The following is a 27,831-nucleotide window of genomic DNA, read 5'->3' as shown; positions in this document are numbered from 1 at the left end:
TCTAGGCAATTTTGTTTCCTTATCTCAGTTGCTGGGTGAGTTGCATGGCAAACCTCATGAGTTAGTGTCAGGCAACGACCTCTCGGGACAGGCCTGCTTTCCAGCACACTCACAGGAGTGGAAGCAAACAGTCTGACCAACCTCGACCTGGTCTCTGGAGTGGCTTCTGCCCTACTGTTTCCTTCGGTGGCCTCTGATCAGCAGATAGATTCTAGAGGATTCAAATTCAGAAGCTCAGAACAAAGCAGTTGTTTGCTTGAGTATACATTTGCGATTAAAGACCAAAGTTAAAGCAGTGAAGGCCTATAAACACACTGATGTTTAATGGTTATCCCTAGCTTTCATAAATTTTCTTCAGCCCTGTCACTTCCAAGCTTCGATAACAAGCCCAGGAGTTTACCCTAGCTGAACCTGTCAGGTTCCCCTCACCTTGTATTTGTCTTCCTAAACAGCCTTATTTTTATCATTATTTTCTTTCATGTTTGATTTTTCCCTGTGGGCTTTTTTCTTGCTTAAATGTGTAGTCAGATGCTCAACAAGTATTACTAAATACAATTCCGTCCTGCTTTTCACTTCATGATTATGATCTTTCCTGAAAAGACTTCAGAGGAATGTTTGATTTATAAGACCGTGAGGACAGATTTGTATAGGTGAAAAGCTTTATTTCTTGTAGATTGCAAATTGCATTTTGAAGTATTTTGTTTAATGTTCACAGAACACTAATTCCGATTTTGCATCAGAAAGCAAAAAGAGGCACTCCTCATCAGGCAAAACAAGCGGTTCACTGTATACATGCCATATTTTCAAATAAAGAAGTGCAGCTTGCACAGATCTTTGAGGTATGTCTTGCTTTTTTTTTTTTTTTAAGGTTTTTTTCTGTTCCTAATTGATACTAGTAGTTAACATTAATTCATACTGTTTATTAACAGATAACAATTTATGAGGTCAGGAAGCCTACAGCAGCTACATGGTGGTCAAGATAAGCCATGAATTTTACAATAGCAAATTATTCATGTTTTTGTCTTACAATCACGATTTTTTAGTATTTTAATGTCTGGTAGATAAGGTATTCCTTTTTGTCTACACAGGACAAGTTAGGGGAAAATAAGCTAAATATGCTGGAATGATCCACACTGAATCCCATGAGGACACATTTAGCAGATACTAAATGAGAGATAACATCCTCTACTTTCAAACTATTAAATTACCATGATTTATGGTCTTTGCACATACAGCACTTTCTCACTGAGGAAGTTAGTGCAGAATAACTACTTGACTATAAACTCAGACATCAGCTTACTGCTCACTTACTGCTTGCTTAGACAAGTTGTAAAGCAAAAAGTCACCTTATACAGAGTAGAGAGGTTATTACTTTTCCCTGTAATCTCTTAAATAATAACATTATTAATCTGCACTTGTAAAATATCTTAGGTTCTTACTCTTGGCTGTCTTTGAACTTATGCATAATTCAGAAGTGTGAACAGCTTTGAATTAAGCTTACAGAGTTTGATCTCTGCTTAGACTTCTGTGAGAGTGAATGTTCCCTCCCTAATACCAGAATACGATGTGAGGGTGCTGGTTGATAGCAGCATGGAATTATCCTGGTGACGGTTACCTGGAAGGGAAATACTGATCGCTAATAAAAATGTCCCTGGTGGTTTCCGAGGTTTTTTTACCTGCTATTATTTTCTGCCATTTGCAGTTACAATTCAGGTTTTCACAACTCCTGAATAGAATTGTGTCAGTTTTTCCCATGGCTCCCAGGTTTGAATGTGTTTCACTGTTAAAACAGGAAGAGAATATAAAATTTGTTTTCCCCTTATCTCATGTGAGATTTTTGGTTATTCTGTTAATTGAGAAATTCCATTCTTTCTCCATTTTGATTTGCTAACTTTATTAATTCTAAGGAAAAACTGCGAAACTCATCAGCAATCCAGTAGTAAAATAAAATATTTTTAGGCATGTAGCTTACTTATCTATAGTTGAATTTTGAATTTTTAAATTTTTTTTTCTTTCTCAGCCTCTTAGCAGAAGTTTGAATGCTGATGTACCAGAACAACTTATAACTCCATTAGTCTCATTGGGTCATATTTCTATGTTGGCTCCAGACCAGTTTGCTTCTCCGATGAAATCTGTTGTTGCAAATTTCATTGTGAAAGATCTTCTAATGAATGACAGGGTAAGATTTTCTTTTTTTGGTAAGTCCTTACTGTTCTGTTTGCCTGTTATTAATTCTGTGGGGAATAGAGCATTTTTGTTAAATGAGTCAATAAAAGAACGTTCTATAAATGGCCAGTACAGTGATAATTGCATTATAAAAGATCTTTGTGTGAAAGAAAGCTTAGTCCATGACTTTTTTCCATTTTTACTTGGGCATTTTTTGTATGGGTAGGACCAGTTCTTAAACTTACATGAATGTCTGTAGTCAACAGGTGAGAAAAATGGAAAATTGTGGTCTCCGGATGAAGAAGTTTCTCCAGAAGTGCTAGCAAAGGTGAATGATCTGCTGTCAATAATAATGTTTATATATCAGTCTCCTTAGAGTTTTTGTGCATTACACACACAGTTACAGAACTGAAAAAAGCTATGCATTTAGGTATCTTCACTTACTGATATTAATTATGCTGAATGTTGAGAAAACTAAGAGATTCAAAAGTTTTAGTTTTCCTTACAAGAAAGGTAATTTGACTTTACTGATTGTAAACAAATTTGAAATAAATTGAGACCCTGATGAATTTTAGTTATTCATCTTTATACATTATTTACTGTGAATCTAAATATGGCCATTTCTAGAAATGTTTATCTAGTTGCTCTTATTTTTTAATCATGTAGCAAGTGTCCTGCATCCTCTAGATGCACTTGTGAGAAGACACTGAACCGTAGTTGAAATGTCCTGATGTGACAAAGACTGCTACTTCCTCCTTCACTCTGTAAATATTTCCTGCTTCATTCTGTTGCTTTAAAAATGTATCAGCTCTGATAAATAGGAGTCTTTGGAAATTTCAGTTTGACAGCAGCAGGTTTTAGTGCCTTACCAACTTGAGGAAGTAAGTTCATTATTGATTTGTTCATATTTGATAGGTGCAAGCAATTAAACTTTTGGTGCGCTGGCTGTTGGGTATGAAAAACAACCAGTCAAAATCCGCAAATTCCACACTCCGGTTATTATCAGCTATGCTTGTCAGTGAAGGAGACTTGACAGAACAGAAGCGAATCAGGTCAGATTTTGTTCCTTCCAGGTTTTCATCAATTTTGGTGTGGAATTTCAAAGAATATTAATCTTTTGAGCTTTTATAGAATTTTAAGGTGAGCGCAATGTTGGCTAATGGGATGATAGAAAACAAATCTGATTGGAGTTTTAATATTAGGAGTGAAATGGCACTATAAAAAGATGCTTGATGCTCCCTCTTTCTTGTAATTTACTAATAATCTAACTCAGAACCCTGTAGATATCCTGACAGTAAAAGACATTTTAGAGAGTAAAAGACCTGCAGGAGTATCTTTGAAAATAATTGAGTGATGACATTTAACACACTTAGGAATTGGATGATTTTGGGTGGAGCTTCTTCATTCCAACAGTGAGGTAACTTTGCACCTCATCTTCATTCTGAGGGTAAAGTAAGGAAAGAGAGATTCTGTGGCAAAAGTGTTGCTTTCATTTAGACAGTGATATGAAAACAAGAAACTCGTCTCTTCTCATTTCACTGTCTTGTGGGGAAAGCAGAGCACCTTATTTTCACAAATTTGGTTGGGTTAATTTAGCTTGATCCGAAGCTATAGAACTGTGATCTGATCTGACAGAGAAAAACCTTAATTGCTCATCGATCTTGTAAAAAAGAAGAAATAGTAACATGCAAGTAATTTAAGGATAGTTGTGGTGAGTTGTGTTTCGGTGTTTTTTTGTTTTTGTTTTTTTCTTTCATGTTTGTATAGTAAATCGGATATGTCTCGACTGCGACTAGCTGCTGGTAGTGCAATAATGAAGCTTGCACAGGAACCCTGTTACCATGAAATAATTACCCCAGAACAGTTCCAGCTCTGTGCACTTGTCATTAATGTAAGTAACTGCATTTGAGTTGAAGTGACTCTTAATTAATTGAGTTCAGAGTCCTTACATCTGAGCTTTTGTTGCTGCTACGCTGAGAATTCTCTATTCCTCACTGCAGCTTTCAAAAGAGTTCTTGAAATTTCAAGTATTTATTGTGCTGCACCTGTTGATGTTTTCAAAATGTCTCCTCATAATTCCACTTTGAATGCCTTTTTTTTTTAAGACCAAGACTTTCATGGTTGCACTGTTATGTTTTGTGTCGCTATAGGATGAGTGCTACCAAGTGAGGCAGATCTTTGCCCAGAAACTGCATAAGGCACTTGTGAAATTACTACTCCCTTTGGAATATATGGCAATCTTTGCTTTGTGTGCCAAAGACCCTGTGAAAGAGAGAAGAGCACATGCCAGACAGTGCTTGCTCAAAAACATCAGTATACGAAGAGAATATATTAAGCAGAATCCTATGGCTAACGGTTAGTATTTCAGTAAAATTGTTAAGAATGTAATAGCCAACTACTAAACTGGAAGGAGTAATCATTAGAACTTAAGCAAATTGCTTTTGTAAAGAAACAGTGAATAAATTTCATTTGCTTCCTCATCTTTATATAAGACACATTCAAATCTAAATTTACTTAGTTTAGCATTAGCATAAACCATAAAATACTTCTCTGTACATTGCTGAGAATTATACATGTAAAATACAGTGCTGTTATTGCGGTAGTTTATTTTGCTCAAAAAAATAAAATTCTGTTTTCTGGTATTTTAGGCTTTATGACCTTCTCCCTGAAGTAAGGCCAAGTAGTTTTGTAGCAGTAAAACTTGTTCATTTTCTTTTTAATGATTCATTAAAAGTAAAATCTGTAGGAAGAAAATGCAAGTTGAAATTTTACATTCCATATCTGAAAAAGTAATACTTTGAAAAAGTGTTCTTGTGATGCGTGTGTAATACAGACGTTATTTATGGGTTTTTTGTTACTGTAGAAAAATTGCTATCCTTGCTGCCTGAATATGTGGTACCATATATGATTCACTTACTGGCACATGATCCAGATTTCACAAAACCTCAGGATGTTGATCAGCTTCGTGATGTCAAAGAGTAAGTGTCAAATGATTCTAGAATTCTGAGAATTTTTCTGTGCTTAGAAAAAAATGATGAGGAAGAGGAACTCCTTGTTTTATCAACAGTATTTTGCAAAAGAGTAATCTTGGAAGTGTGTAACACTTTAACCGAGGGAAGAAAGAAGGCATCAACAACTGCTTAGCAGTATATTCTGAAAGCCTAAATGGTAGCCTGTAGGTCACACCATAGTGTACCAAATTAGTGAGTTGTCTAGGCTTCATAAAGTGAAGTAATGATTTTAAATTCTTGTATTTGTGCCTAGGAATATCTGTAGAATTTCCCAACACAATTAAGGGATGCCAAGTAATGTCAGTTCAGATATTTTGGAACTTAATAAAGTACGGAGCTTCTCCGAGACTTGAAAATGTAATGCCACTGATGCTGGGTCAGAGTCCTGCTTCACTCAAAACTTTTTTTTTCTTCCCCCCTATGCAAACCTACCAGAATTCATATTAAGTTTTCTACTCGCTAATCATTTGCACTGTACATCTGCAGTGCAGGCTTAGTGCTTCTTAATGTATTCAGCATGGATTATTGTACAAAAGCCTGTCATACAGAAGCTTGTTCTGTACTGTTCCACTTTGAGACCTTCTTGTATGCCTTCAATAATCTTTCATATCTTAAGTATATTCTTTGTGTCTTGTAATGAATTACAAGAGGCCACACCTCGATTACTGTGTTCAGTTTTGGGCCCCTCACTACAAAAAGGACATTGAATTACTCGAGTGTGTCCAGAGAAGGGCAACGAAGCTGGTGCAGGGTCTGGTGCACATGTTGTACGAGGAGCGGCTGAGGGAACTGGGGTTTTTTAGTCTGGAGAAGAGGAGGCTGAGGGGAGACCTCATCGCCCTCTACAACTACCTGAAAGGAGGTTGCAGAGAGCTGGGGATGAGCCTCTTTAACCAAGTAATAAGAGATAGGACAAGAGGGAATGGTCTCAAGTTGCGCCAGGGAAGGTTTACACTGGATATTAGGAAGCATTTCTTTACAGAACGGGTTGTTAGGCGTTGGAATGGGCTGCCCAGGGAGGTGGTGGAGTCCCCATCCCTGGAGGTGTTTAAGAGTCGGGTCGACGTAGCGCTGAGGGATATGGTGTAGTTGGGAACTGTCAGTGCTAGGTTAACAGTTGGACTAGATGATCTTCAAGGTCCTTTCCAACCTAGATGATTCTGTGAATTTTTAAAAATAGTTAAATTTTAACACTTTATAAAAATGTTAAAGCATGTGTCCCCCCCAACTTTGGTTTTAGTGTTTTGGGGTTTTTTTGTAATTATTTTTGGTGGAACTGTGAGCTGTGTTGCTTTTGTATTACAAAGGCATGTATATCCACATACTACAATATATGCCATCAGAAAAGCAGTTCATTCTTTGCATAAATAGACCAGTTCACATCTTAATTCTTTTTGCACCTTCACCTGCGAGAGTTCAAGTCTGATTCTTTCTTAAATGAAAAACTTAATTTGTTCTGATTTCTGAGTTGCTTGACTCACACCTGGTCAGAACCTGCAGTCAGTGAAGATTTCTTACCTAGTTATCAAGTCTACATTTTGTCCCAGGACTCCCTGTTCCTGGCAACGTCTGAGAGCATCCTCCAGCATCTCCTTTATCCAAAATGCATGGAACAAGTTCTGATTTGCAGTACAGAGCTTTTTTGGACACTCCTTGTATAGCTTTCCTTTGTTGTCAAATTTCCTCCCTCATGTTTGTCACAGGCTGGCTGAACTAGCCAGAGAGGACTGCTCCAAACAAAGAAACGCTCTGTACAGGAATTTTGGCAGGAATACTTCTCTGAAGAGTCTCCTGAGATAAATGCAAAACATTTTTCTCATATAATGTAATACAGTGTTTCTTTCAAGAGTTCTGAGAGTCATAGTGTTCACTTTAAAGTGTTAACACAGATGCTTGCAAACTTGGAAAAGCAGACTGGCAGTGTGTTTTGTAGTTGTCTCCCTAGTTCGTCTTGGTTTTACATGGCCTAAATACAGTCACGTAAAGTAAATACATGCTTAGCAAGTTCCTTAACCATAATCTGTGATACTTATTCTTAAGAAGTTTTTTAAGCTTGTTCTACAGAGGTATGTTTGGGTTTGGGGTTTGTTTTTTATCTTGAGACAGTGTCTTTTTCTTCCAAATTCATATTCCAAAAATACTGAAATGGATACAGAGATTGAACTTACTTTATGTGACTGTCTTCCTCTAGGTGCATATTTTTCCTACATGAAATCGTACTGTTGTTCTGGAAGGGTCTTGTTCAGGATTGATAATGATTTATTTAATTTGTTGACTGAGTGAGGAAATCAAGCCACTGAAGTTGGCACATGTTAACTGGAATTACCAGAGTAAAATTAATCCTCAATAGTAATCTTTGGTTGACGCGGGGTTTTGGAGAAGCTGGGTCAGTGTAGTATGTTATCGGTTCTGTATTCGTCCCATTTAAGTTCTTGAGAATAGTGAATAGATGGATGTAAAGGTATCCTTTATTTACTGTAGCCTTTGAAATGTTGCTTAATCTCTTGCATTGCAATCTTTAATTTGTATCAGTTAAAAAGATTGGGGTTTTTGTAGACAGAGAATTCCAGTGTTCAGTCATCCTGTTTTTCTAGGTTTTTATTAGCCTCTTTCTACAAGGTAATCTCTTCCAGAGCTTCAGAATTAAATTAGCTACTAGCAAAGTCTGCATTTCTTAGACCCACCCATATGTCTTTCCCAACTAAGTATTATTTTACTGTATTAAGACTTGTTGACCCTTTAGCCACATGCAGCTGTGAAGCTTGATAGCAAATGATAGCATGGACAGACCAGTTGTGTTTTATATCATAATTGAGAAATCCTCAAAACAAACTTTTAGTCAAAATATAATGGCTTCTTCTTATAAATAAACTAGATTTAAAGAAAGAAAACTGGGAAGGCTAATTCCATTAAGTCTATCTGTAAGGATTTTTTTTTCTCTCATATGGAACATTAGCAAGAATCTGACCTGCTCAGTTTTGGATTTCAGTATTAAACCATGTAGGTAACTGTATAGCAGCAGTATGATTTGTTTAAGCCTGTTTCGAGTGTGGTCGTGGTATGTTGTTGATAGCAACATAGACATAGCCCAAGGTAGTGATGACAGAATTTCATCTGGATCATGGTAGCACCAGAATTCTTGCTTCTATTCATATTTGGAAGAGAAAAAAAGTTGATTGGCTGGGCAGTGTTTACAGATACAGTAAGAAGCACACTAATTTGGCAGATTTGTTCCAAAGAGTATAATTAAGACTGTGTTAAAGGTCTAGTCTCTATGTACACCTTTGGATGATGTTATCTGTTTGTGATATCTTCAAATTGATTGTGGTTTCTTAAGAAAAAAGCTAGTACAGCTGACAATTTTTTAAGACGTTGCTATATGTGGGAGCTGCAGTTATAAAAGCTGGAATGTAATTGCTTGTGGTTTTATGGCTTTTTAGGTGCCTGTGGTTCATGCTTGAAGTTTTAATGACAAAGAATGAGAACAATAGCCATGCCTTCATGAAAAAGATGGCAGAAAACATCAAGCTTACCCGAGATGCTCAGTCTCCTGATGAGCCAAAGGCCAATGAAGTAAGAAACGTAATTCGGATAAGTGTTGGGTGATGGGCTGAGGGTTTCACAAGCAGTTTATGAACAGGATTTGCAGGAAATCTGAAAGCACTAGCTCAGACATTTTTATGGTCTTTTAGAGAGAGTGTTAATTGCGAGCATTGTCTGTATGTTGCCAATCTCATTCTTTGAGAAACTTGCTGACCTTATCCAGCACACAATACCTAACAAAGTTAATAAGCAAAATTTGTTAAATATTCCTGTTACTGCCTACCTGCCTTATTTTAACTCCTACTGCCCAGTTTCCCAACGTAAATATCTTCTGCTGTTGGGGGAGGAAATACTGTATTATATGGCTACTGTTAAACCTATTAGTTTCTAGCAGAGATGAGAAGCCATATATGGTGATTTGATTAAGCAAGAGCTTTTATTGTACAGCATAGGCATGTAAAGTATTACTAGTTTTTATGAAATAGTATCATATGAAAAATGGGGACGTCTGTATGTGTTTGAAGAACCAACAGTATGGTTAATGATGTAATTTCAAAATCTGTCCTTAGTGGTGGTTATTTTAACACATAAATTAAACTTTTTAAAGAACTACATTCTCTACTGTAAAACCAGTAAGTAATTCCTAAGACATACTTTTCTTTTTTTCTTCAGAAACTTTATACAGTATGTGATGTAGCACTATGTGTAATCAACAGCAAAAGTGCTTTGTGCAATGCAGATTCACCGAAGGACCCTGTATTGCCAACCAAATTTTTTACACAACCTGAAAAGGTAAATTTTTAAATTTGATTTTCAATGTAATAAGGGGAAATACTTTGATTTTTATAATCGAGAGCTGGTCATGAGTGGGAAAATGCATGGTTTTTTTTTCTCAGCAATTAGATTTTTTTTTAACATCAGCTGTATCCTGCGCTATCTTATGAATGTGTGCCAGAAATGTTTGTGACCAGGTGAGAGCTAATTAGAATAAATGTTGATACGTTAGCACATATTGCTAGATCATTTCATTAAAGTGTTTTACAAGTACATCTGAATATATGAAAATACATGTATATTGTGACTATCTGAATTAGAATGCAAAACAGACAAAAAAGGGAACATTTTTTTATGTTTTCCATGGTATGTTGATATCTGTCAGTAGCTGTTTGACTATTTTGCTTGCTGTACAAGTTGGTCCCCTTATTGCCTAGTAATAGTCTTGGTGAGTACAGCTCTACTGTCAGAATAGCACTGTTCTTTAAGAGGCATGCTTTTGAAAAGTGTAAGTGGAACGAAAGTAGTTCTCTAGACCAGATCTGATGTTTTAGTTGTATTGAAGAATACTTTTCACATTTTTCAGTGTCTTAGATTGTTAATTTAACAGCCTTTCCAGAGTCTGTTTAAGCAAAACTTAGTTTGCTTACTTGTGAAATGGCAGATGCCATGGTAACAGGGAGCTGCTGTCTGTGATATTCAGATTTAGTGTTTTGGTCTGTGTAAACTGTACTCAGAATGACAAATGTAACAACTTTCAACTTGTTCAGAGAAAACAGCACCTCTTTTCCTCTATTTGGACTTCCCATTAAAAAAGATGCAAGTGCAAAAATAGGACAGTTTGGTTTCATTTCAAACAATTCATGTCATTCAAGAAGAAGAAAAATGTTAATCCCAACTTCAGGTATGGCATACTGTCATTCAGTAATGCTTGCTAAAAATCTCCAAAATACTAGTTTGACCTCTCTTTATGATTCATTTGTCAGCAGGTTGCATGGTGTGAAATATCTGTAGCACTTGATAATAGCATCTCATTTGAGAAGTCAAGTCATGTATATATAAAAATCAACACAAGGTGGAAAGATCAAACACAAACTGATTTTTTTATTTTTTATGCAGGATTTCTGCAATGACAGGAATTACATTTCAGAAGAGACAAGGGTTGTTCTTTTGACAGGAAAGGTACTGTATTTTGACAAGTTACAATTCTTTGAATATTACTTTGTCTGGGACTGCTGTAGCTTAAAAATAGTTGTAAGAGTTTGTGTACAATAATTTGTGATTCTTTTATTTGATGGTATAATCAACTTTAACATACTACCTGGTGAGTACACAACACAAAGATTGTTACCTGTGCACTGAGGCACAGGTTCTTGATTAACTACAGTTTTTCACATAACTACAGGCTTTTCCATTTTTCAAATAAGTGTGGCATAAAGTTCTGATGCAGATACTGAATTGTGACATCACTAGCATTGAAGGTCTTAAATTTTCAATCTTAATATTTTTAATATAGCTGTTATTGATGTTAAATTCAACTGCAAATGTCTACACCCATTTGAACATCTCATTTTTTTTCAGACATAATTTGGCTGATACCTTCCACAGGGGAGAGAAAATACCAAGTCTTTTGGCAGGGAGAAAGGGGGCACACAACAAAAAAAATAAGAAACAGACCTTATTTTTATACCTTTTACCATCAGTTCTCCTTTCTTGGGATTCTGAAACTGTCTTTCCTAGGTACTAGTTAAATATGTTGGAATGCTTTTTAATCTAGCTCAAAAAATTAGCAGGTGGGGTTTTTTTTCTTGAGCTTAGTGAAAGAATGCTAGCTGACCATAAAATATAAAAATCCTGAGAACAGTATAAATCATGGCTTTAATATAAATTTCATGTACATTTATCAATTTTCATGTTCTGTGTTCCATGAACGGTTACTGCATTAGTTTCTAAAGTCTTTTGTTAGAGCAGAACTTTGTGGTAATTGTTCATCGTAAGAGTAGAGACAAATGATCACTCTGTAAATAGCCATATCATTTAAAATTGCTTCTTCTCACACTGATTTTTCATTTATACAAAAAGTTTCCACTATCAGAGCAGTTCATGTGGGTGAAGTTCGCTCATTTGGCAGAATCCTGCCTCTCCTTGCTTCGTGTTCACCCTGTGACACCAACCCAGATGCTACTCAGTGTGCTGGGTTGGAGTAATGTTAGGAAGAGAGGAGGCAGACAGGAGACCAACCGCTTTAGCAGCAGCCAGTACCAGACTGGTGCTTTAAATATCCTCAGAAGAGCAGGTTATCTGTCTACTGCTGTAATTGTTTCACCTTTGACAACGTTCAAATATAATGAATGAAGCATTTGAAGCAAGTTTAGTTGGCTGTGTAAATTTACTATACTTCTCTTTTGATAAGGCATTCAGCAATGTAGATTAAAGCTGTGTCTCAACCAAAAAAAAATCTTACTGGCATAAGACAGGCTTCTCTCTTGCATTCTCTTAAAACGGTTAGATTTTGGTGGGGAAGGAATGTCCTGTACCAAGCTAGTATTATTTAGGTAATTTTCAATGTTCTGGGAAAACAAACATTTATTCCATGCTCTAATAGAATACACAAACACATGCTGCTTTTTCTGCCTACTTCATTTCAGAAGACACAGATGTGTAAGGATACCCCACTGACTCAGACCAGCAGTCCTTTTTTGGCCTGGTATTGTTCTTCCAGAAGGACCGATACAACATGACTAGGGAGAGCGTGCAAGTCGAGCCACTTTCTGCAGTACATTCCCCTTCTTATTCCTCCAGCATTCATCATTTTTATAACAGGATGCTAGACACTGCATCTGTGCCTGCTGATTTTGATATCTGTTTGTGTACTTGTTCCAAATTTGCCTGCTCTGGTTTTGAACCTCCTGATGCTCTACCTTTACAACCTCTCATGGCAGTAGGTGCCAGGAATTTGCAACCTGTTGGTTGTGCAGAAACACTTTCTTTTCTCTCTTAAAGATTTTTCTGTCCTATTAGCTGTGCCAAACGCTTCCTACTTTTATAAAATACTCAGTAAATTGAGCAAATAAAATATTGTAAGAATAATATGTTTAAGTAAATGTTGTGCAGTATTAGCACTAGGATGATGCAGCTACTGAACATGTGCTCAGTAACAGGCCATTTCTACAGAGAACGGTGCTTTTTTTCCTAGCCAAGTGTTTTCCAGCTTCTGTGGTATCTCTGTCCTGCCTGCTCCCTCATAATTTCCACACATGGGAATTATTTTTTCTTGAGGGCGTGTCTTAATAAATTAACTTGGTCTCTGAGGAAATGTAAAATTACATGAAGAATGTGACATGCCAGTTATGAAAAATTCCTTGACTCCTCTCCAGAGACAAAATAAAAAACTTCCTGCTGCCTACCCAACCTGACCAAATTGGTCAACAGACACCAGCCACAGCAAGATCCAAAATACCATCGCTGTATCAGAGAACCCCAAAGTAGATAGATGGTGTTAAATATTTTCACACTAGCTTTCTGTATAGTAAAAGCATACACATTTCCTACTGTTGTAGCGAACTTAATTTTGCATTACGTTTTGGAAAGCCTTTCCCAGGGATGCTTTGCTTTGCAAAAGTAAAGTTAGAATCATAGAGTATCTTGAGTTGGAAGGGGCTCATAAGGGTCATCAAGTCCAACTCCCTACTCCTCACAGGACTACCTAAAACTAAACCATGTGACTAAGAGCATGATCCAGATGCTCCTTGAACTCTGACAGGCTTGGTGCCGTGACCTGGGAGGCTGTTCCAGTAAGCAACCACCCTGTCAGTGAAGAACTTTTTCCTAATGTCCCATCTGAACTTCCCCTGACACAGCTTCATACCATTTCCTTGTGTCCTGTCATTGGTCACTAGAGAGAGGAGATCAGCACTTCTCCCTCCATTGCTGCCCTTGAGGAAGTTGTAGACTGCGATTAGGTCACCCCTCAGCCTCTTCTCCAAGCTGAAAAAACCACGTGACCTCAGCTGCTCCTCATAAGTCTTGCCCTCAAGGCCTTTCACCATCTTGGCTGCCCTCCTCTGGAAATGCTCTAATAGTTTGTCATCCTTACATTGAGGCGCCCAAAACTGCACACAGTACTCGGAGTGGGGGCCACACCAGTGCAGTGTAGACTGGGACAATGACCTCCCTCAACCAGCTAGCTATGCTGTCCTTGATGCACCCCAGGACGTGGTTGGCCCTTTTGGCTGTGAGGGCACACTGTTGACTCGTATTAAACTTGCCATCGACCCAAACCCCCAGATCTCTTTCCATGGGGCTGCTCTTCAGCCTCTCATCCCCCAATTTGTATGTATAACCAGGATCACCCCATCCCAGATAGAGAATCAGGCACTTGCTCTTGTTAAATTTCGTATGGTTGGTGATTGTCCAGCTCTCTAGTCTATCCAGATCTCTCTGTAAGGTTTCTCTACCCTTGAGGTAGTCCACAGCTCCTCCTAGTTTAGTATCATTGTCAAACTTATTTAATGCACATTTGACTCCTGCATCTAGATCATTTATAAAAACAATAAAGAGCACTGGCCCTAAAATTGAGCCCTGGAGAACCCCACTGGTGACTGGCTGACAGGCTGATGTAACCCCATTTACTCTAACCCTTTGAGCCTGACCTGTCAGCCAATTGCTCATCCAGGATACAGTGGACTTGCTCAGCTGTGTGCTGGACAGTTTATCCAGAACGATGCTTTGAGAGACAGTATCAAAAGCTTTGCTGAAACCCAAAACCACCACAACTACTGGCTTCCCTTGGTCAACTAGGTGGGTGACCTTGTCATAAAAGGAAATACTAAGTTGGTTAAACAGGACTTCTCCCTCATGAACCTGTGCTGCCTATGACCAATGACTGCATTGTCTCTTCAGTGTTTTTCAATAAATCCCAGAATAAACTTCTTCACCATTTTACCAGGCACTGAAGTGAGACTGACAGTTCTGTAATTCTTCCTTCTTACCCTTCTTGAAAACTGGGACAACATTTTCCAGCTTCCAGTTGACTGGGACCTCTCCAGACTCCCAAGACCATTGAAAAGTAATACAGAGGTGTCCCACAATGACATTGGCCAGCTGTCAGTACCCTGGGATGCATCTTGTCGGACTCCATAGATTTGTGCGTATCCATCTGGATCAGCAAGTCTCAAACAAGTTCAGGGTCGACTGGGAGTTTATCATGTCCCCAGTCTTTGTCTTCCAACGCAGGGCTCTGGGGTCCCAGGGCCCATCATCATTGTTGAAGACAGAGGTGAAGAAGGCATTAAATGTCTCCATTTTGTCACCTGCTATTTGTGAGGTGACTGATCTTGTCAAGTTATGGCCTAATGTTATCCTTTTGCTATTAGCATATTTTTAAAAGCCCTTTTTGTGTCCTTCACAGTGCTGGCCGGCTTGAACTCTAGTTAAGCTTTGGCTGCACGAATTTTCTCCCTACAGGGGCAAACAGCACCTCTGTAGTCCTTCCATGCCTCCTGTCTTTGCTTCCAAAGTCCATACACTTTCCTTTTCTGCTTAAGTTCTAGAAGATCCCTGCTCAGCCCAGCTGGTCTTCTGCCCCACTTGCTTGATTTTGGATTGCCTGCTCCTCTACTTTTAAGAGATGGGTCTTAAAAAGTGACCAGCATTCATGGACCCCAATATCTTCAAAAGCAGATTCCCAGGGGACCTTACTAACTAGCTTCTTCAGCAGCTCTAAGTCTGCTCTTCCCACATCCAGGGTCAAAGTTTTCCTGGCAGTTTTTCTCCTATTGCCAGCAATTTGAAACTGAACTACTTTGTGCTCACTGTGACCAAGACAGACAGCAGTTCACCCACAAGTCCCTCTGTTTGCAAACAACAAGGAGGGCACCTTTCCTAGTCGGCTCCCTTAGTACCTGCACCAAGAAGTTATCTTCAGCACATTGCAGCAATTTCTGGACCTGTTTGTCTCTGTTGTGTGATACTCCCAGTTGATGTCTGAGAAATTAAAATTGCCCGTAACAAGGGCAGTTGGTCTAGAGATCTCCCTTAATTCCTTGTAGAATAATTCATCAGTGTTGTCCTGGCTAGGTGGTTGATAGTAGATTCCCACAACCACATCCACTTTACTTGCTTTCCCTTTCATCCTTACCCAGAGGCTCTCAACCATGTTGAGACTGAAAGGATATTGCCACATCCTTTTAGTCCTCTAATATTACCTAACATTCTGGCTTTTGTTGAGACTTATCCAGCTCCTATCCCTTCAAAGTACGAGAGAGACCAAGGCAGTTGCTGAGGTGCTGTTAAATTGTAAGAAATAAAAGTAGGATAGACAGTGGTTTTTAAGAAAAGATGAGGTCTGTAGCTCTAAACTGATGGCATCGTGATTGAGACTGTTAATCCAGAAAAAGTATTTTAAAATAAGAAAATATTTTAAAAATTAATTATGTATCTGAAGTTTTCATTTTTTAAGATTTAAACATCTTTTTCTAGCCAAAACCAACTGGTGTATTAGGTACAGTAAACAAACCATTATCTGCGACTGGAAGGAGACCATATATTAGAACTACAGGATCAGAGACTGGAAGCAATATCAGTGTAAACTCTGAGCTGAGCTCTTCTGCAGGAAACAGATCAAGGTACAGGAGTTTGAAACTTCTTTCATCAGCTCTTCATGTTCTCCAGTGTACTTGCATATTTTAGGACAAGAGATGATCTGGTGTGTGTGCGCCTATGTGTTTGAAGAGTGTCTTTATTGTTTCCAGTTTTAAAAAATACAATAGTTGTCTATAGGTAAAATCTCCAGCTTCGTTTTTTGTTTTGGGGTTTTTTTAGTAGGCAAAAATTCAATACAGTGTTTAGGTGTGGCCTGCTTGTAATTACATATAATACAACAGAAGAGACACTATGCTGACTGAAATTTTGGTGGTTAATATTAATAATATTTTTACATGAGAAAATATATTAATTGAAGAGACCAGCTATAATTAAAAAGATTTTGCAACTCACACATTTTTGATGTATAAATTAGGATTAATCCTGATTGGTAACTAAGAAACATTTTTGATGTACGTGAAATATTCTGACCTATTTAAGATTCAGAACAATTTAAAAAAGCTTGCTGAAGAGGACCAGGATCTCAGTGAAAAGATGCAACATATGATTGTAATATTCAGTCTTTCTTCTAGTAAGTGTTATTTTTATGTGAATCCAGAATTTTTAAATTTGTCATAAAGCTGGTGAAACAGTTTACACTTTCAAATTTTAAGATGGTTTAATTTGGTTTGGAGTTGATTAACTGGCTAAGATAAAGGGCTATGGAAAGTAGAGGAAGTCGGTTCTAGTTGCTGCATTTCACATGGCCAAAGGGAAGTATAACTCAGTTCAGAATTTGATCTGTAAGTGTGCATGATATATGCTGTAATAATCTTGACTATTTTTTTTAACTCTCTTGTTTTTAAAACTATTGTATGTTTGTGTAAATTAACTTGAAGTTTGAGCATTGCTGGTCTTTATTTTTCTTCACTACCTTTGCCAGTATTAGCTTTTTCTATCTGGAAAAAGAACACAGCCTCGTATAGAGCATTGGTTTTAAGATTGCAAAACGAATTATGTGGCACTGTGTCTGTGATAAGGAATTTGGCTCAGTAACTAGCCAATCCCTTTCAGACCTTTCCCAGTTCTGGGAAGGAAAATGTAAGTGTGGACTTGGGCAAATTCAACTCTTTTTAAACTAATTCAGCCTGTCTGCATTGATTTTTTTTTTTTTTTTTTTTTTTTTAAATAACTGCAAACATTTTTGTTCTTTTGTTCTGTATATTTTCGTTTTACTTTGTCTTCAATTATGCTACCAGGGAACAAAGTTCAGACATATCAGAAACTGGGGTCAGTGAAAATGATGAAAATCCCGTGAGGATTATTTCAGTCACACCAGCAAAGACAGAACCTGTGAAAAACAAGGTATGTCTGGGGATTTTATGGACTGTATCTCTGTAATTAGCTTGGCATGGGGGGTTTGTTCAGTACACATCACTGCAGGTAGTCTCTGAAGAACTGGTAATGTCCAATTGAATTCCATGTAGTTCTGTCACTTTCCTAGCCCAATAGGAGACCCCTTATTTTCAAAACGGCTATTTATTTTATCCAGAATAATTAATAGACCTCATGTGCTCAAAAATATCACAGGCAAATTGGAAAGGACTTCGTTCTTTTTTTTGAAAATTCCCAGTGATTCCCACCTTTATTCTGTGTTTTCCAGTATAAATAACAGTAAGGCTGTGATTCAGAGTGAAAGTTGACACCTGTAGCTTTAACTGAAGATACTGCTAGGAAAATTTCAAGTCCTTCTCTAGCATGAAATAAACATCTAGCTTCTGGATTGTGTCATAACTAAAATATTATTTAAACTTTGAGGGTTTTTCACAGAATTAGTGCTTTCCTCCCCTTTCATTAGAGAGGGATGATCGTGCCTAAATCATAATGATTTTTTAACTTGTAAAGCATACAATTGCATGACATTTAACAAAGGTAAACGTGGATAGATTAAACTCAAGCAGCAGTACAACATGCTGGGATCTGCCTGGCTGAGGTGTAGACTAGCTGAGAAGGACCTGGGGGACCATCGCAGTGGACAACCACTGGAACATGAGTCAGGAGTGTGTCTTGGCAGCAGTGAGGGCAAGCTGGGTCCTGGGCTGCATCAGCAAGAGTGTAGCCAGCAGATTGAGGGATGTAATCATCCCACCCTATCTGGCGTTCATCAGGTCACACCTGGAATACTGTTTCCAGAATACTGTGTCCTCTCCAGTTCAACACAGATATTGAAAAAACAGAAAGAGCTTTGCAGAGGGCAACCAAGATGATAAAGGCTTAGAGAAGTTGTCGTATGAAGAAAGGTTAAAAGTGTTGGGTTTGTTCAGCCTAGAGAAGAGAAGTGTTGGGGGGATCTAATCAGTCTTTCAATATCTAAAAGGTTTTTATGGAGTAGATAGAAGTTCTTTCTTCTCAAGGCTGCGTGGTGATAGGACAGAAGGCTACAAGCCTTGCTTCAGGGGAAATTCCATCTGGATGGAAGCAAAAAAAAAATAAAATCTACATTGTGAGGAAAATTAAACACTGGAATAGGTTGCCCAGAAAAGAGGTGGAATGTCACTGTTGACAGCTTGACTTGTCAAGGGCCCTGGATAACCCCTGAGGCCATGATTTCAACAGAAGGTTTGACAAGTGATTTCCAGAAGTCACTTCCAACCTAGATGATTCTATGATTTGAAAATCAAAATAAATTTTTGTAATAATGTAGGATACATAGATGGTCCATGCTGTATGCGTTTTAAGAAGTTAGATATCTACTCAGTCTTTTTTTGATTAGAAGAAATCGGAGTAATAAGCAGGTGTTTTGGATTTGTATTATCACATAGAAAAGTTAGGTTTTTTTCTTAGTCTTTTAAAATAACATTTACATGATAGTCACACCTGTGAGCTAATGAAGAAGAAAAAAATCTTTCCCAAATTTCAACGTATGGTTCCTTTTTTGGTTATTTTTCCCCAAAATAGGATTATTCTGAAAAGTTAGATAAGTTAGGCAAAGCATTTATGAAATCTTCAAAAATGCTTTCTAGGTTCTTGAAACCTCGCTGTAGTTGAAATTTTTAAAGAGTGGTTAGCTGTAAAGTTCTTAGGAATGCTAGGAAGCTGCTAAAACAGTAGTAACGGTTACAGAGACTGCCTGACTTTCTTAAACATTTAAGAAATAATGGTAGAAAATTTAACAAAAAAAGGCCTTGGTTCAGACACAGAACTTGTAATAGTGAGTGGCCTTAACTGGTTTGTTTGAAATTGCTAAGTCATACTTCTTCAGTACCCTTTTCTCTGCCCCTCCTCCTAACCATTTTGGAAGCCAGTGTTCAAATGAAGGTCTAGCATCCAGTTGCTTCCTCTTTGTTTCCATTTGAATACTTTCCAGTGTAGAGACCTGCAGTGCCACCCCTCTTTCTGTTTGACATATACAGACACTGTTTCATGAAATTTAATCACTTCTATTACCTTGTTCGGGGTATTGAGAAAAATGTGTGTGTAGACCATACCTATTCAGCCAAAGAATTAACAAAGACAGCAAGTTTCATTTATGACTAGGTCCTACTCCCTTTATTCCCTGCAAGCCTTGGGTTTTTCCTTTTACTGGTATTTAGGGCTTTATTAATCTGCACCTTTACTGAAGGTTGGTCTCAAAATTTGCACATACTGAAGTAAATATCATTTGCTGCACCAGAATTGTTACTCTTGCTTCTGAGTTCTCTCCTGTCAGTTGGCAAAGAGGCAGTAAAAGGAGTTTGTCCAGAAGAACCGTCATGGGAGGGGCTGAGATTATTAGTCTTGCTGTAATCTCACTTTCAAGCAACTAAAAGATACATTGCGTGCAGGTATTAACATTACACACAGTGTAGAAAATCTTTTTGCAAGGTTTATGTCCGAAATCCCATTTAGTACAACTTTTTACTGGGTCTGAGACCATGTGAAGTGTTTTTATAAGAACACTTACTGGTTTATAAACTCATGTTTCTGTCAGAGGGAGGTAACAAATTGAGTTTGCCTTTGAGAATCTTTTTTTCCTTCACATTCTTGATTTTTACTTTCCAGGAGATTAATTCTGATCAGGCTACACAAGGAAACAGCACTGAACGTGGGAAAAAAAGAACAGCAACAGCATCTGGAACTGAGAATATTCAAAAACCGGAAGAAAAAAATGTAGATGAAACAGGACCATCACTCGCAGCAAAAACCAGGAGAGGGCGTCCAGCCAAACCTGAACCTCAGGGTACCACTGCAAAAAATGAGGAGACAAATAAACCACCTGTCAGGGGAAGGAAAAGGGCAGCAGTCAGTCAAGAAAGTCCAGGGAGTTTAGAGGCAGGTAATGCCAAAGCACCAAAACAGCAAGACACAGCAAAAAAGCCAGCAGCAGCACAGAGACAAATTGATCTACAAAGGTAAAAATAAATAAATAAATAAAATACCTGGGTGGGGTGGGCCTTTTGTCTCAAGATAAACCCTGAATTTACAATTACAACAAATCTAGCATAGTTAAAGGACACAGCTAAACCATAATGATTTATAAACACCATGGTCCAACATACATTGTGTTGTGCTCTGTTTTTCAAAGTACCAGGGCAGCTGGAACTGGAGACATGAATTTGTTTGGTCAGAACAGGATAATCTAACCTGTTTTCACCAAATTTTACTTTTTGTCTGTTGCATTCTGGTTTCCACTTTACAGCATTGCTATGTAAAATAACTAAGAGTTGAGGGTGTTTCAGAGGGTGTTTCATTAATGCCAGGTACGCAGGAATTCAGGTGCTCTGCACTGCTTCAGTTCATTGATAACAAAGGCTTGAAAACTGACCATCTTTAATGAAGAGGACAGATTGTAATTCTACCTGTAGTTATTTTCTGATATTTAGGGTCTGTGCTTGTTTAATATGGACAATATTTTAATACATGTTTTAAGTAAATCAAAAGCAGAATTTGGAACTGTGTAAACTACAAACCAGCTCTTGGATGATAATACATATTTATATACTCTAATGTTTAAATGTGTTGATTTGATTTCCAATATAAACAAACCACAGATATGCATAAACACCGAGAAATTTGTTTAGCTGAATCTGATACAATAATAATTTTAATGGAAAAGTATCCAAAGTTGTAGAGCAGTCAGATAAAGTCAGCAAACCAGTGTGCTGGAAGAAATCACAAGTGAATCTAAAGGAAGAAAGAATCATTGGAATGGTTTCTTTCTAGAGATTTTCGTAAATTGCAGAGAACCTCAGTCAAAAAGAATTACCTTTTCCTCTCACAGCAAGGTTCATACACTAGCAAATTGTTCAGTCTTTCAAGAGAATAATATTTGTGTACTGCCTTGCAATGCTTGTTTTATACATCAAATTTCTTTAAGTCTTCATAACACTTTGCACTATCCATAGTCTTTAATAAGCCACCTGTGTCAGATAGCTTCTTTAAAATATGTAATACCTCAGTGTTTCTTGGAAAAATACCAAAACGTTGTTAACGTTTTTCAGAAGCCAGGTGCTTGGAAGTGATGGAGATTCACTGTTGGAGATAGACTCAAGTCCAGAATATTCCCAAAATGCAATGGATCTTTTTAAGGCCTGTGGGAGCAGCCAGGAAGATACTGAGGATGCAGAGATAGCAGAGGGAGGCTTCCTTAAGGTGTAGCAGGCATCTTATATAGGACAATTCTCTGTTTTTTTTATTGTAGCATATACCGTAAGGAATCAAAGCAATTTGTCTTCTAGAAAAATATATGTAAAAATAGCTGTGTCTGACAGGTTTTTTTGCTTTTAAGTAGACATGTACAAGTTACTGTAAATACTTGAAAAACATTTGAAGTAGTGCGTGTTCTTAAGTAAGACAGGCTATTTTTATAAACCTGGGTAATTAAATACAGTTATTTAGAGCAAGTTATCATTCTTATTCTCTGATTCCACTGAAAGCTGTGGATAAATGTATTTCTGTTTATGCCAAAAAAACATTACTCAGTTATGGAATTATTATTATTCAACTTGTGTATTTCCAAGTTTATCAAGAAGTTGTGCTATACAGTAAGGAAATTCAGTTATATTCAATTAATTATGTAATCGTTGAGAAGATACAAGATGGAGTTGGAAGAAACAGTATAAAGAGTGTAAAAGCTAAAATGTAAACAATATAGGTAGGATTTTAATTCAGAATCAATTGTACTTTCCATGTCCTTATGATTAATTTTTATTTCCTTTTCTCCCCTCAAAAAGGTAAAAAGAAAACTTGCTCGAAAAGGGAGGAAATGAAGGCCAAATTAAAGGCATGCTCCAAGCTTCTGCAAAAACTAGGATTCAGAAATTTCCTGTACAGGAACTGAAATTACTTCAAAACTCACAGCTTTCAGCTCTGAAACCAGAAGGAAAACTATGCTTCCCTTTCACATGAAAATTAATCCTTCTCAATGGAAATGTAAAGCAGAAACTCTTGAGAAAGAGGCTAAAAGCATCTGTACTTATTTCCCCAGAGACTTTTTTTATGAAAAGTCAATAATTAAGCAAATTGCTTAACACTTGGTTCCAGTTCCTGCATTCTGGAGTTTAAAAGTGTATTTACACCATTAATTTTCATGCTGCATTTTTTTTTAAAGGAAGTCAGAGGAGGTCCTTACACTGACATTGAAAATTCATGATTCTAGAGCCAGGTATTCCCATGTTTCACAGAAAAAGTAGAAGTCTACTGAATGGATTTTAAACAAGACTATAGGAAAAAAAAAAATCACAAAAAAATTTTTTTGCTTTACTTTTGAAGACTGTTTTATGTATAATTCTTTCTGCCTGCCTACTTTTCTGCAAAAATAAGATGTACAGATTTCAGTTCCCTGCTATGAAAAGTCATGTGGTGGCAATTTTATAAATGTTGCTTTCTGATTTTTATCAGAGTGGGAAAGTAATCACTTAAAATTATTATTAATTCGCAAGTAGACATTTCATTTTTTAATTTTCCCTCCATTTTAGTTTAATATAATTTGCAATAAATGTACATATTGATGTTTGTTTTATAAAAACATATATCACTTTTAAGTGTTTTTACTCCTGCAGTTCTGTTGGAATATTCTAAATTTTAAAGGAGTAAAGACAGTCCAGCATTTGATTTTATAATGTTTGTCACCAGATTTTTATTATTGATGTAAAGAAAAAAAAAATCAATTTTTAAAAATAGTTGGACTTTGGCAGCTTTGTAAGGAAAGTTGGAAATGTTTAGGATTGCTCTCAATTTTAAGCATTGTGCTGATTGGAAGTAAGTCTGTTTTGCATTTTGTCTTCCTGTCCAGGCTCATTTTTTAATGTTTATTTTAGAAGATTGTTGCATCAATATTATGTTTCCTGGCATTGTTCAGCATAGATACAGTGTACACTTTTATGTACACATGATCATATTTAAGTTTGTTGCATAAAATAAACGCTTCTAGGTGTCATGTGGCAGTCTTTTTAATTTTTTTTCATTTTCTTTCACAGAAAACTACTTGCTATATCTGTGCATGGTCTTGGATGTTCATAGAAATACTGTATTGAGCAAAGAAATTGTAATGCAGACAATCACATAGTTCAAAAGATAGGGGAGTTTTAGGTGACGTTACAGTGCTTTGTCTTGTAAAGTTGTATGGGAAGAAGGGGGTTGGTCTGCAGGGTGACCATGAACCAGTTCACTTTGTTTCCCCATGCCTCAGTTCCCCATTTCTCTGCTGCAAATTGTTTGAAATCCCCTGATTCGGTGTAGAAGAGCTGGATACTGTTGACATTAGTTAAGGATTACTTGCTCTCCTAAAATGAGTAGGGTGCAGTTGTGTGCTGTGAAAGAATGACTAAGTCTCTCTTACCAAGTGTTTAACTGGTGTTACAGTTATTTTTCCTCTGTAACAGAGAAAATCAAACTCTCTTCAGAAAGCAGCGTATGCAACTCTTTTTCTAAAGCAATTTGCGTTGCTTTGACTTGAAGGATTTGAAATGCTTTTGACAGAGGGAGACGGGGAGATTTTAAAAGCATTTAATTACACATCCATCAGGGGTTTGATTTCTAAAACTGAAATAATTTCACAAGATGGATTTGCTGATCATAATGCAGTTTCTTTTTATTGTTCTGGTCAAATAGTTCCCTCATGCAGAAGTTAACAGTATTTTGGTTTAAACCAATTTGAAATGGTTTTCTCAGAAGTTTTTAGGTGCTACCCAAAAAAGAAAATCTCTTTTAGAAATGAGCTCTGGTACCTAGTGGTGTGCCTCTAACAATGATTTGAAATCTGGACTTGACAAGTCTTGCAAATATTGAGAATTGTTTCCAGAAGTTTTGATTTTTGTGAAGTGGATAATTGTTGGGGTTTTTCTCTTTTTTTGGTCAGTTTTTAATCAGTTCAAATGTCAAGTTACTCAAGAAATCATCATAGGATAAATTAGGTTAGAAGGGCTTTCTGGAGGTTCAGTGTCATGCTCAGCAGGGTTTTCAGTTGTTTTTGTAAAGAGTTATGTAGAGTTTCTTTCTTCTGTTTTCTTTAAGGGGACATTTGAGTTACTTCTGTATGTTGATTATCAGTATAGTCAAAGAAAATAGGTAGTGCAGTGAATTATGCTGGGCATAATTAGCTGAGCAAAAGTGCAGCATACAAACTATAGGAAAGGTCTGCTGGTTGCCCACCGGTTTCTTTTCAGAACTTGCCCCAGACAAGGCTACATACAGAATTTCTCTGCCTGTCCCCCACTCTTCCCTTGCCAGAGTCCTGAGAGCCCCATGGTACAGTTTAGATGGACATCTTTCTGTAAGAACAGTATCCCCAGAGGCCAGGGGTCATTACAGCACTCTTGCTTGTGATGGCAAGTAGTTGGAACCATCAGCCTTTATAACAAATACAGGGAAGTACAGGCATAATTTTTACACATACATAATTTATGCATTGCTTCTTCTGATGCTTTAAAAATAAAATCTGTTAAAGAGAAATCAGTGTAAAGCTATGGAATTGAAGGCAAATTATTCCAAAGAAGGAGTTGGGGGTTTTGTAGTTGGCCATATATGAGTTTTAATATTTTACATAAGAATGGGGATTCTCTCATTGTAATAAGAAAACTGATGCTCAGAGTTTTTCACATGTTAATGTGTGATAAAGAATAAAAGGAAGCCCGATACAACCCGGTCTTTATGGCTTTTATCCCATGTAGGATTTAAAGGTGCTGAGGTTTCACATTCAGTTACATAGTTAGAGCGAAGTTCTCATCATCTTTAAGTTCCCATCTTCATAAAAGTGTGGCTTTGTTTCTTAGCGGACATACATTTATTTGTTTCTTTGTGTCCTCTGATGCCTGGACTGCACAGCTTTCATAACAGTAAGACAGGAAGGCTGTTCTCAGAACATACTTCATAACATACTAAATTAAACCTCTACCACTCAATGAAATTAAATCTGAATAGTTGTTTTAGACAATAATGTTTTCTAGAGCAATCTTAAACAGGAAAAATAATGTGCATTACGAATCTTTTCTGCACATGCTGACAAGCCTTTAAGTTTTAGAACTGCTAAATAACAAATACTTATCTAAAATGTACTTCAAGCCGTTAGATACTTAGCACACATTGTTGGGCCAAGCTCAACATCAGACTGGCTCTTGAGTTTCATGTTAACTGATGGGGCTGTCACAGCTGAACTATCTCCCTCTAAAGATCCAAAAGATTTGGGATCACCAAACACGCAATACACAGAAAATTTGCTTCTTTAAGAAATCATCCACGTGCATCCTAGTTCACTTGCATGTGTGTGCTCCATTATTATCTTTATCAGCAGTAACAGGTTGGTTTGTGCACAGAAATCAAGTCCCAAATCGGTGCCCAAGGAAACAGTCCAAACTAAAGACGCTGGACTATGAAGTCTACTTGCCAGCCAGGCTGCAGGTGTGCGTAGCTGATAACCAAGCATTAGTCACAGAGCAGCTGGTCTCAGGCCAAGGAATTGTGTCTTGGTTGCAGGAACAGGTTTGCATAGGGAATAGCAAGGTGTTAAACAGCAATTAGCAAAGGCCTTCTGTACAGCAGCACTTGATATGTCCCTCGAAGCCTTCCCCGGCTTAAATTTCTGACAAGGAGGGAATCATCCTGCCAATGAGTACCCCAGGTACTCAAATGGTCAGAGGGAAGCTCAAATAGTAAGATAAAACACTTCTAAACTTCAAAGACCGACAGCATCTTCCATTCCTTAAAGAGTTTATAAGTCCGACATTCCCTGGATACATTTGCCTTGGTTCCGGGAAGGCAGCAAACGACTGGACTTCCTCAGGAGCAGAACTCTGAGGTCCTGGTACGGAAGCAGATGGTGACTGACAGCCTTTCCCTTCCCTGCTGCCCAGCCTGGGTTAGGAGAGTGGATCCAAAACTTTTTACTCCTGCAGTTCTACCATATGAGAGATGAAAGGTGAGCGACCAGTTTCTCCCTTCAGTCTCGCACTCTGTGATCTTCTGGTGGCCGGTCCCACGGCTCCCATCCGAGATGCCTTAGCACCAAGTCACTGTGGTGACCCACAGGATGACTACTTTCACATATCTGCCTCGCTAGAATACTTCAAATTCAGAGTAGGAACATCTGTCACTCAAGGCAAGTTCCCAGCCTCATTTTTTGCAGTCTGAAAGGAAACAAGCAAGTTTTTGGCATTTGCAGTTGCTTGTAAAGAAACGAGTGGGACCACAGAATGCTGGTTCAGGCTTGTTCCTGTTGAGATGACCTCCCCCTCCCTTGGACTACAGAAGCCGAAGCAGCAGCCATGCTTACTCTAGTAATTGGTAGGAGCAGCATTGCACCTGAGCTCAGCTGGCATCACACATGCCTAAGGACAATGTGAGCATGTTCCTTGGAGCCCTGGTGTCATTCACAGGTGTTTGACACAAACTGCTCTTGAAGAGTTACTGGAATTACTGCCTGCAGCAGGCAGCATGCAGTCATTGTACCATTGCCCTGGAAGAAGTCCTCCTGCTAACCTGATGGAAAGGCCTTTCTGACCATCTTCTCTCTGTTTCTGCTTAGCAAAACTCATGACAAGCTTTTATCAGGGAACTGTCTGACTGCGCAATGGCTGGGTGTTGCGAGCCAACAGGAGGAAGAGTCAGGACTTGTGGTGACCCCTTTAGCTTTGGCAAAAAACGATTCTATGATTCTAAGAAGCCATTCAACTTTGAACCTGGTGGATTCATCACCAACTGCGCAGCTAGGTCCATGGTCAGAGCTGAGACATCCATGGGCAACGTGGATGGGCAGCACAGCTGCGTCCTGTGTTACTCGAGGAGGAGGGACAGCCACTGGGAGCCATGTCTGGTTTTCAGTGGGAGCACAGAGGTTATCCGACCTAATTTGTAACTCACTGAAGTCATGCTGGCAGCAGTGTAGTCTCAGCAGCATGTCAGCTGAGGCAAGAAGCATGACCAAACACCTTTGCGTACACTGAGTGTCCTCCTCCCACAAGACAACTCGTTATTTCAACAGCCACAAGAGCTCAGTTGTGTGTTTATAACGCTGCAGGGCGGCCACGCTCCAGAACAAGAAATACATGTTTTGCTCCTTAAGTTCAGGTGTTGAATTCTCCTGTCATTGCCCTGGAAGTGGAGATTGATGTATGTTGACCCTCATACATCAAAGCTTCTGAAGCAAGAGATGATGGGTGATTATGGCTGAGTTGCTTTGGTGTTGGGTCTGATTGCTGTAAAGCGGGTGAGTTATCACTGCGTGCTCTAGAAACTTCATAGACGATAATCCGATTTCTTACCTTGGCATGGCATAGTTGCA

At 38.0% G+C, this 27,831-nt stretch overlaps 1 protein-coding gene across 2 annotated transcripts in view; it reads left to right on the top strand.

The window, feature by feature from the left end:
* Positions 1-23,493, top strand: part of PDS5A (PDS5 cohesin associated factor A) — an 86,601-nt gene extending 63,108 nt beyond the window's left edge. The window contains exons 20-33 of one of the 2 annotated variants that reach the window (XM_074866021.1): positions 716-839; positions 2,021-2,179; positions 2,426-2,494; positions 3,082-3,218; positions 3,934-4,057; positions 4,317-4,521; positions 5,030-5,144; positions 8,618-8,750; positions 9,393-9,512; positions 10,614-10,676; positions 15,975-16,120; positions 17,336-17,441; positions 20,118-20,467; positions 22,289-23,493. In XM_074866021.1, coding sequence (XP_074722122.1) covers positions 716-839; positions 2,021-2,179; positions 2,426-2,494; positions 3,082-3,218; positions 3,934-4,057; positions 4,317-4,521; positions 5,030-5,144; positions 8,618-8,750; positions 9,393-9,512; positions 10,614-10,676; positions 15,975-16,120; positions 17,336-17,441; positions 20,118-20,467; positions 22,289-22,292 — 1,855 coding nt within the window. In that variant the 3' untranslated portion in view covers positions 22,293-23,493. Of the gene's footprint in view, positions 1-715; positions 840-2,020; positions 2,180-2,425; positions 2,495-3,081; positions 3,219-3,933; positions 4,058-4,316; positions 4,522-5,029; positions 5,145-8,617; positions 8,751-9,392; positions 9,513-10,613; positions 10,677-15,974; positions 16,121-17,335; positions 17,442-20,117; positions 20,468-21,556; positions 22,269-22,288 lie in introns of those variants that run through there. The other variant, XM_074866022.1, reaches the window with a different exon arrangement.
* The last annotated feature ends 4,338 nt before the right edge of the window (positions 23,494-27,831 follow it).

This window comes from Strix uralensis, chromosome 4 (genome assembly GCF_047716275.1).
Source record: "Strix uralensis isolate ZFMK-TIS-50842 chromosome 4, bStrUra1, whole genome shotgun sequence".
In the NCBI taxonomy this organism is placed as follows: domain Eukaryota; kingdom Metazoa; phylum Chordata; class Aves; order Strigiformes; family Strigidae; genus Strix; species Strix uralensis.
The sequence above is the reverse complement of the archived record's forward strand: the minus strand, read 5'-3'. Positions and strand labels throughout refer to the sequence as shown.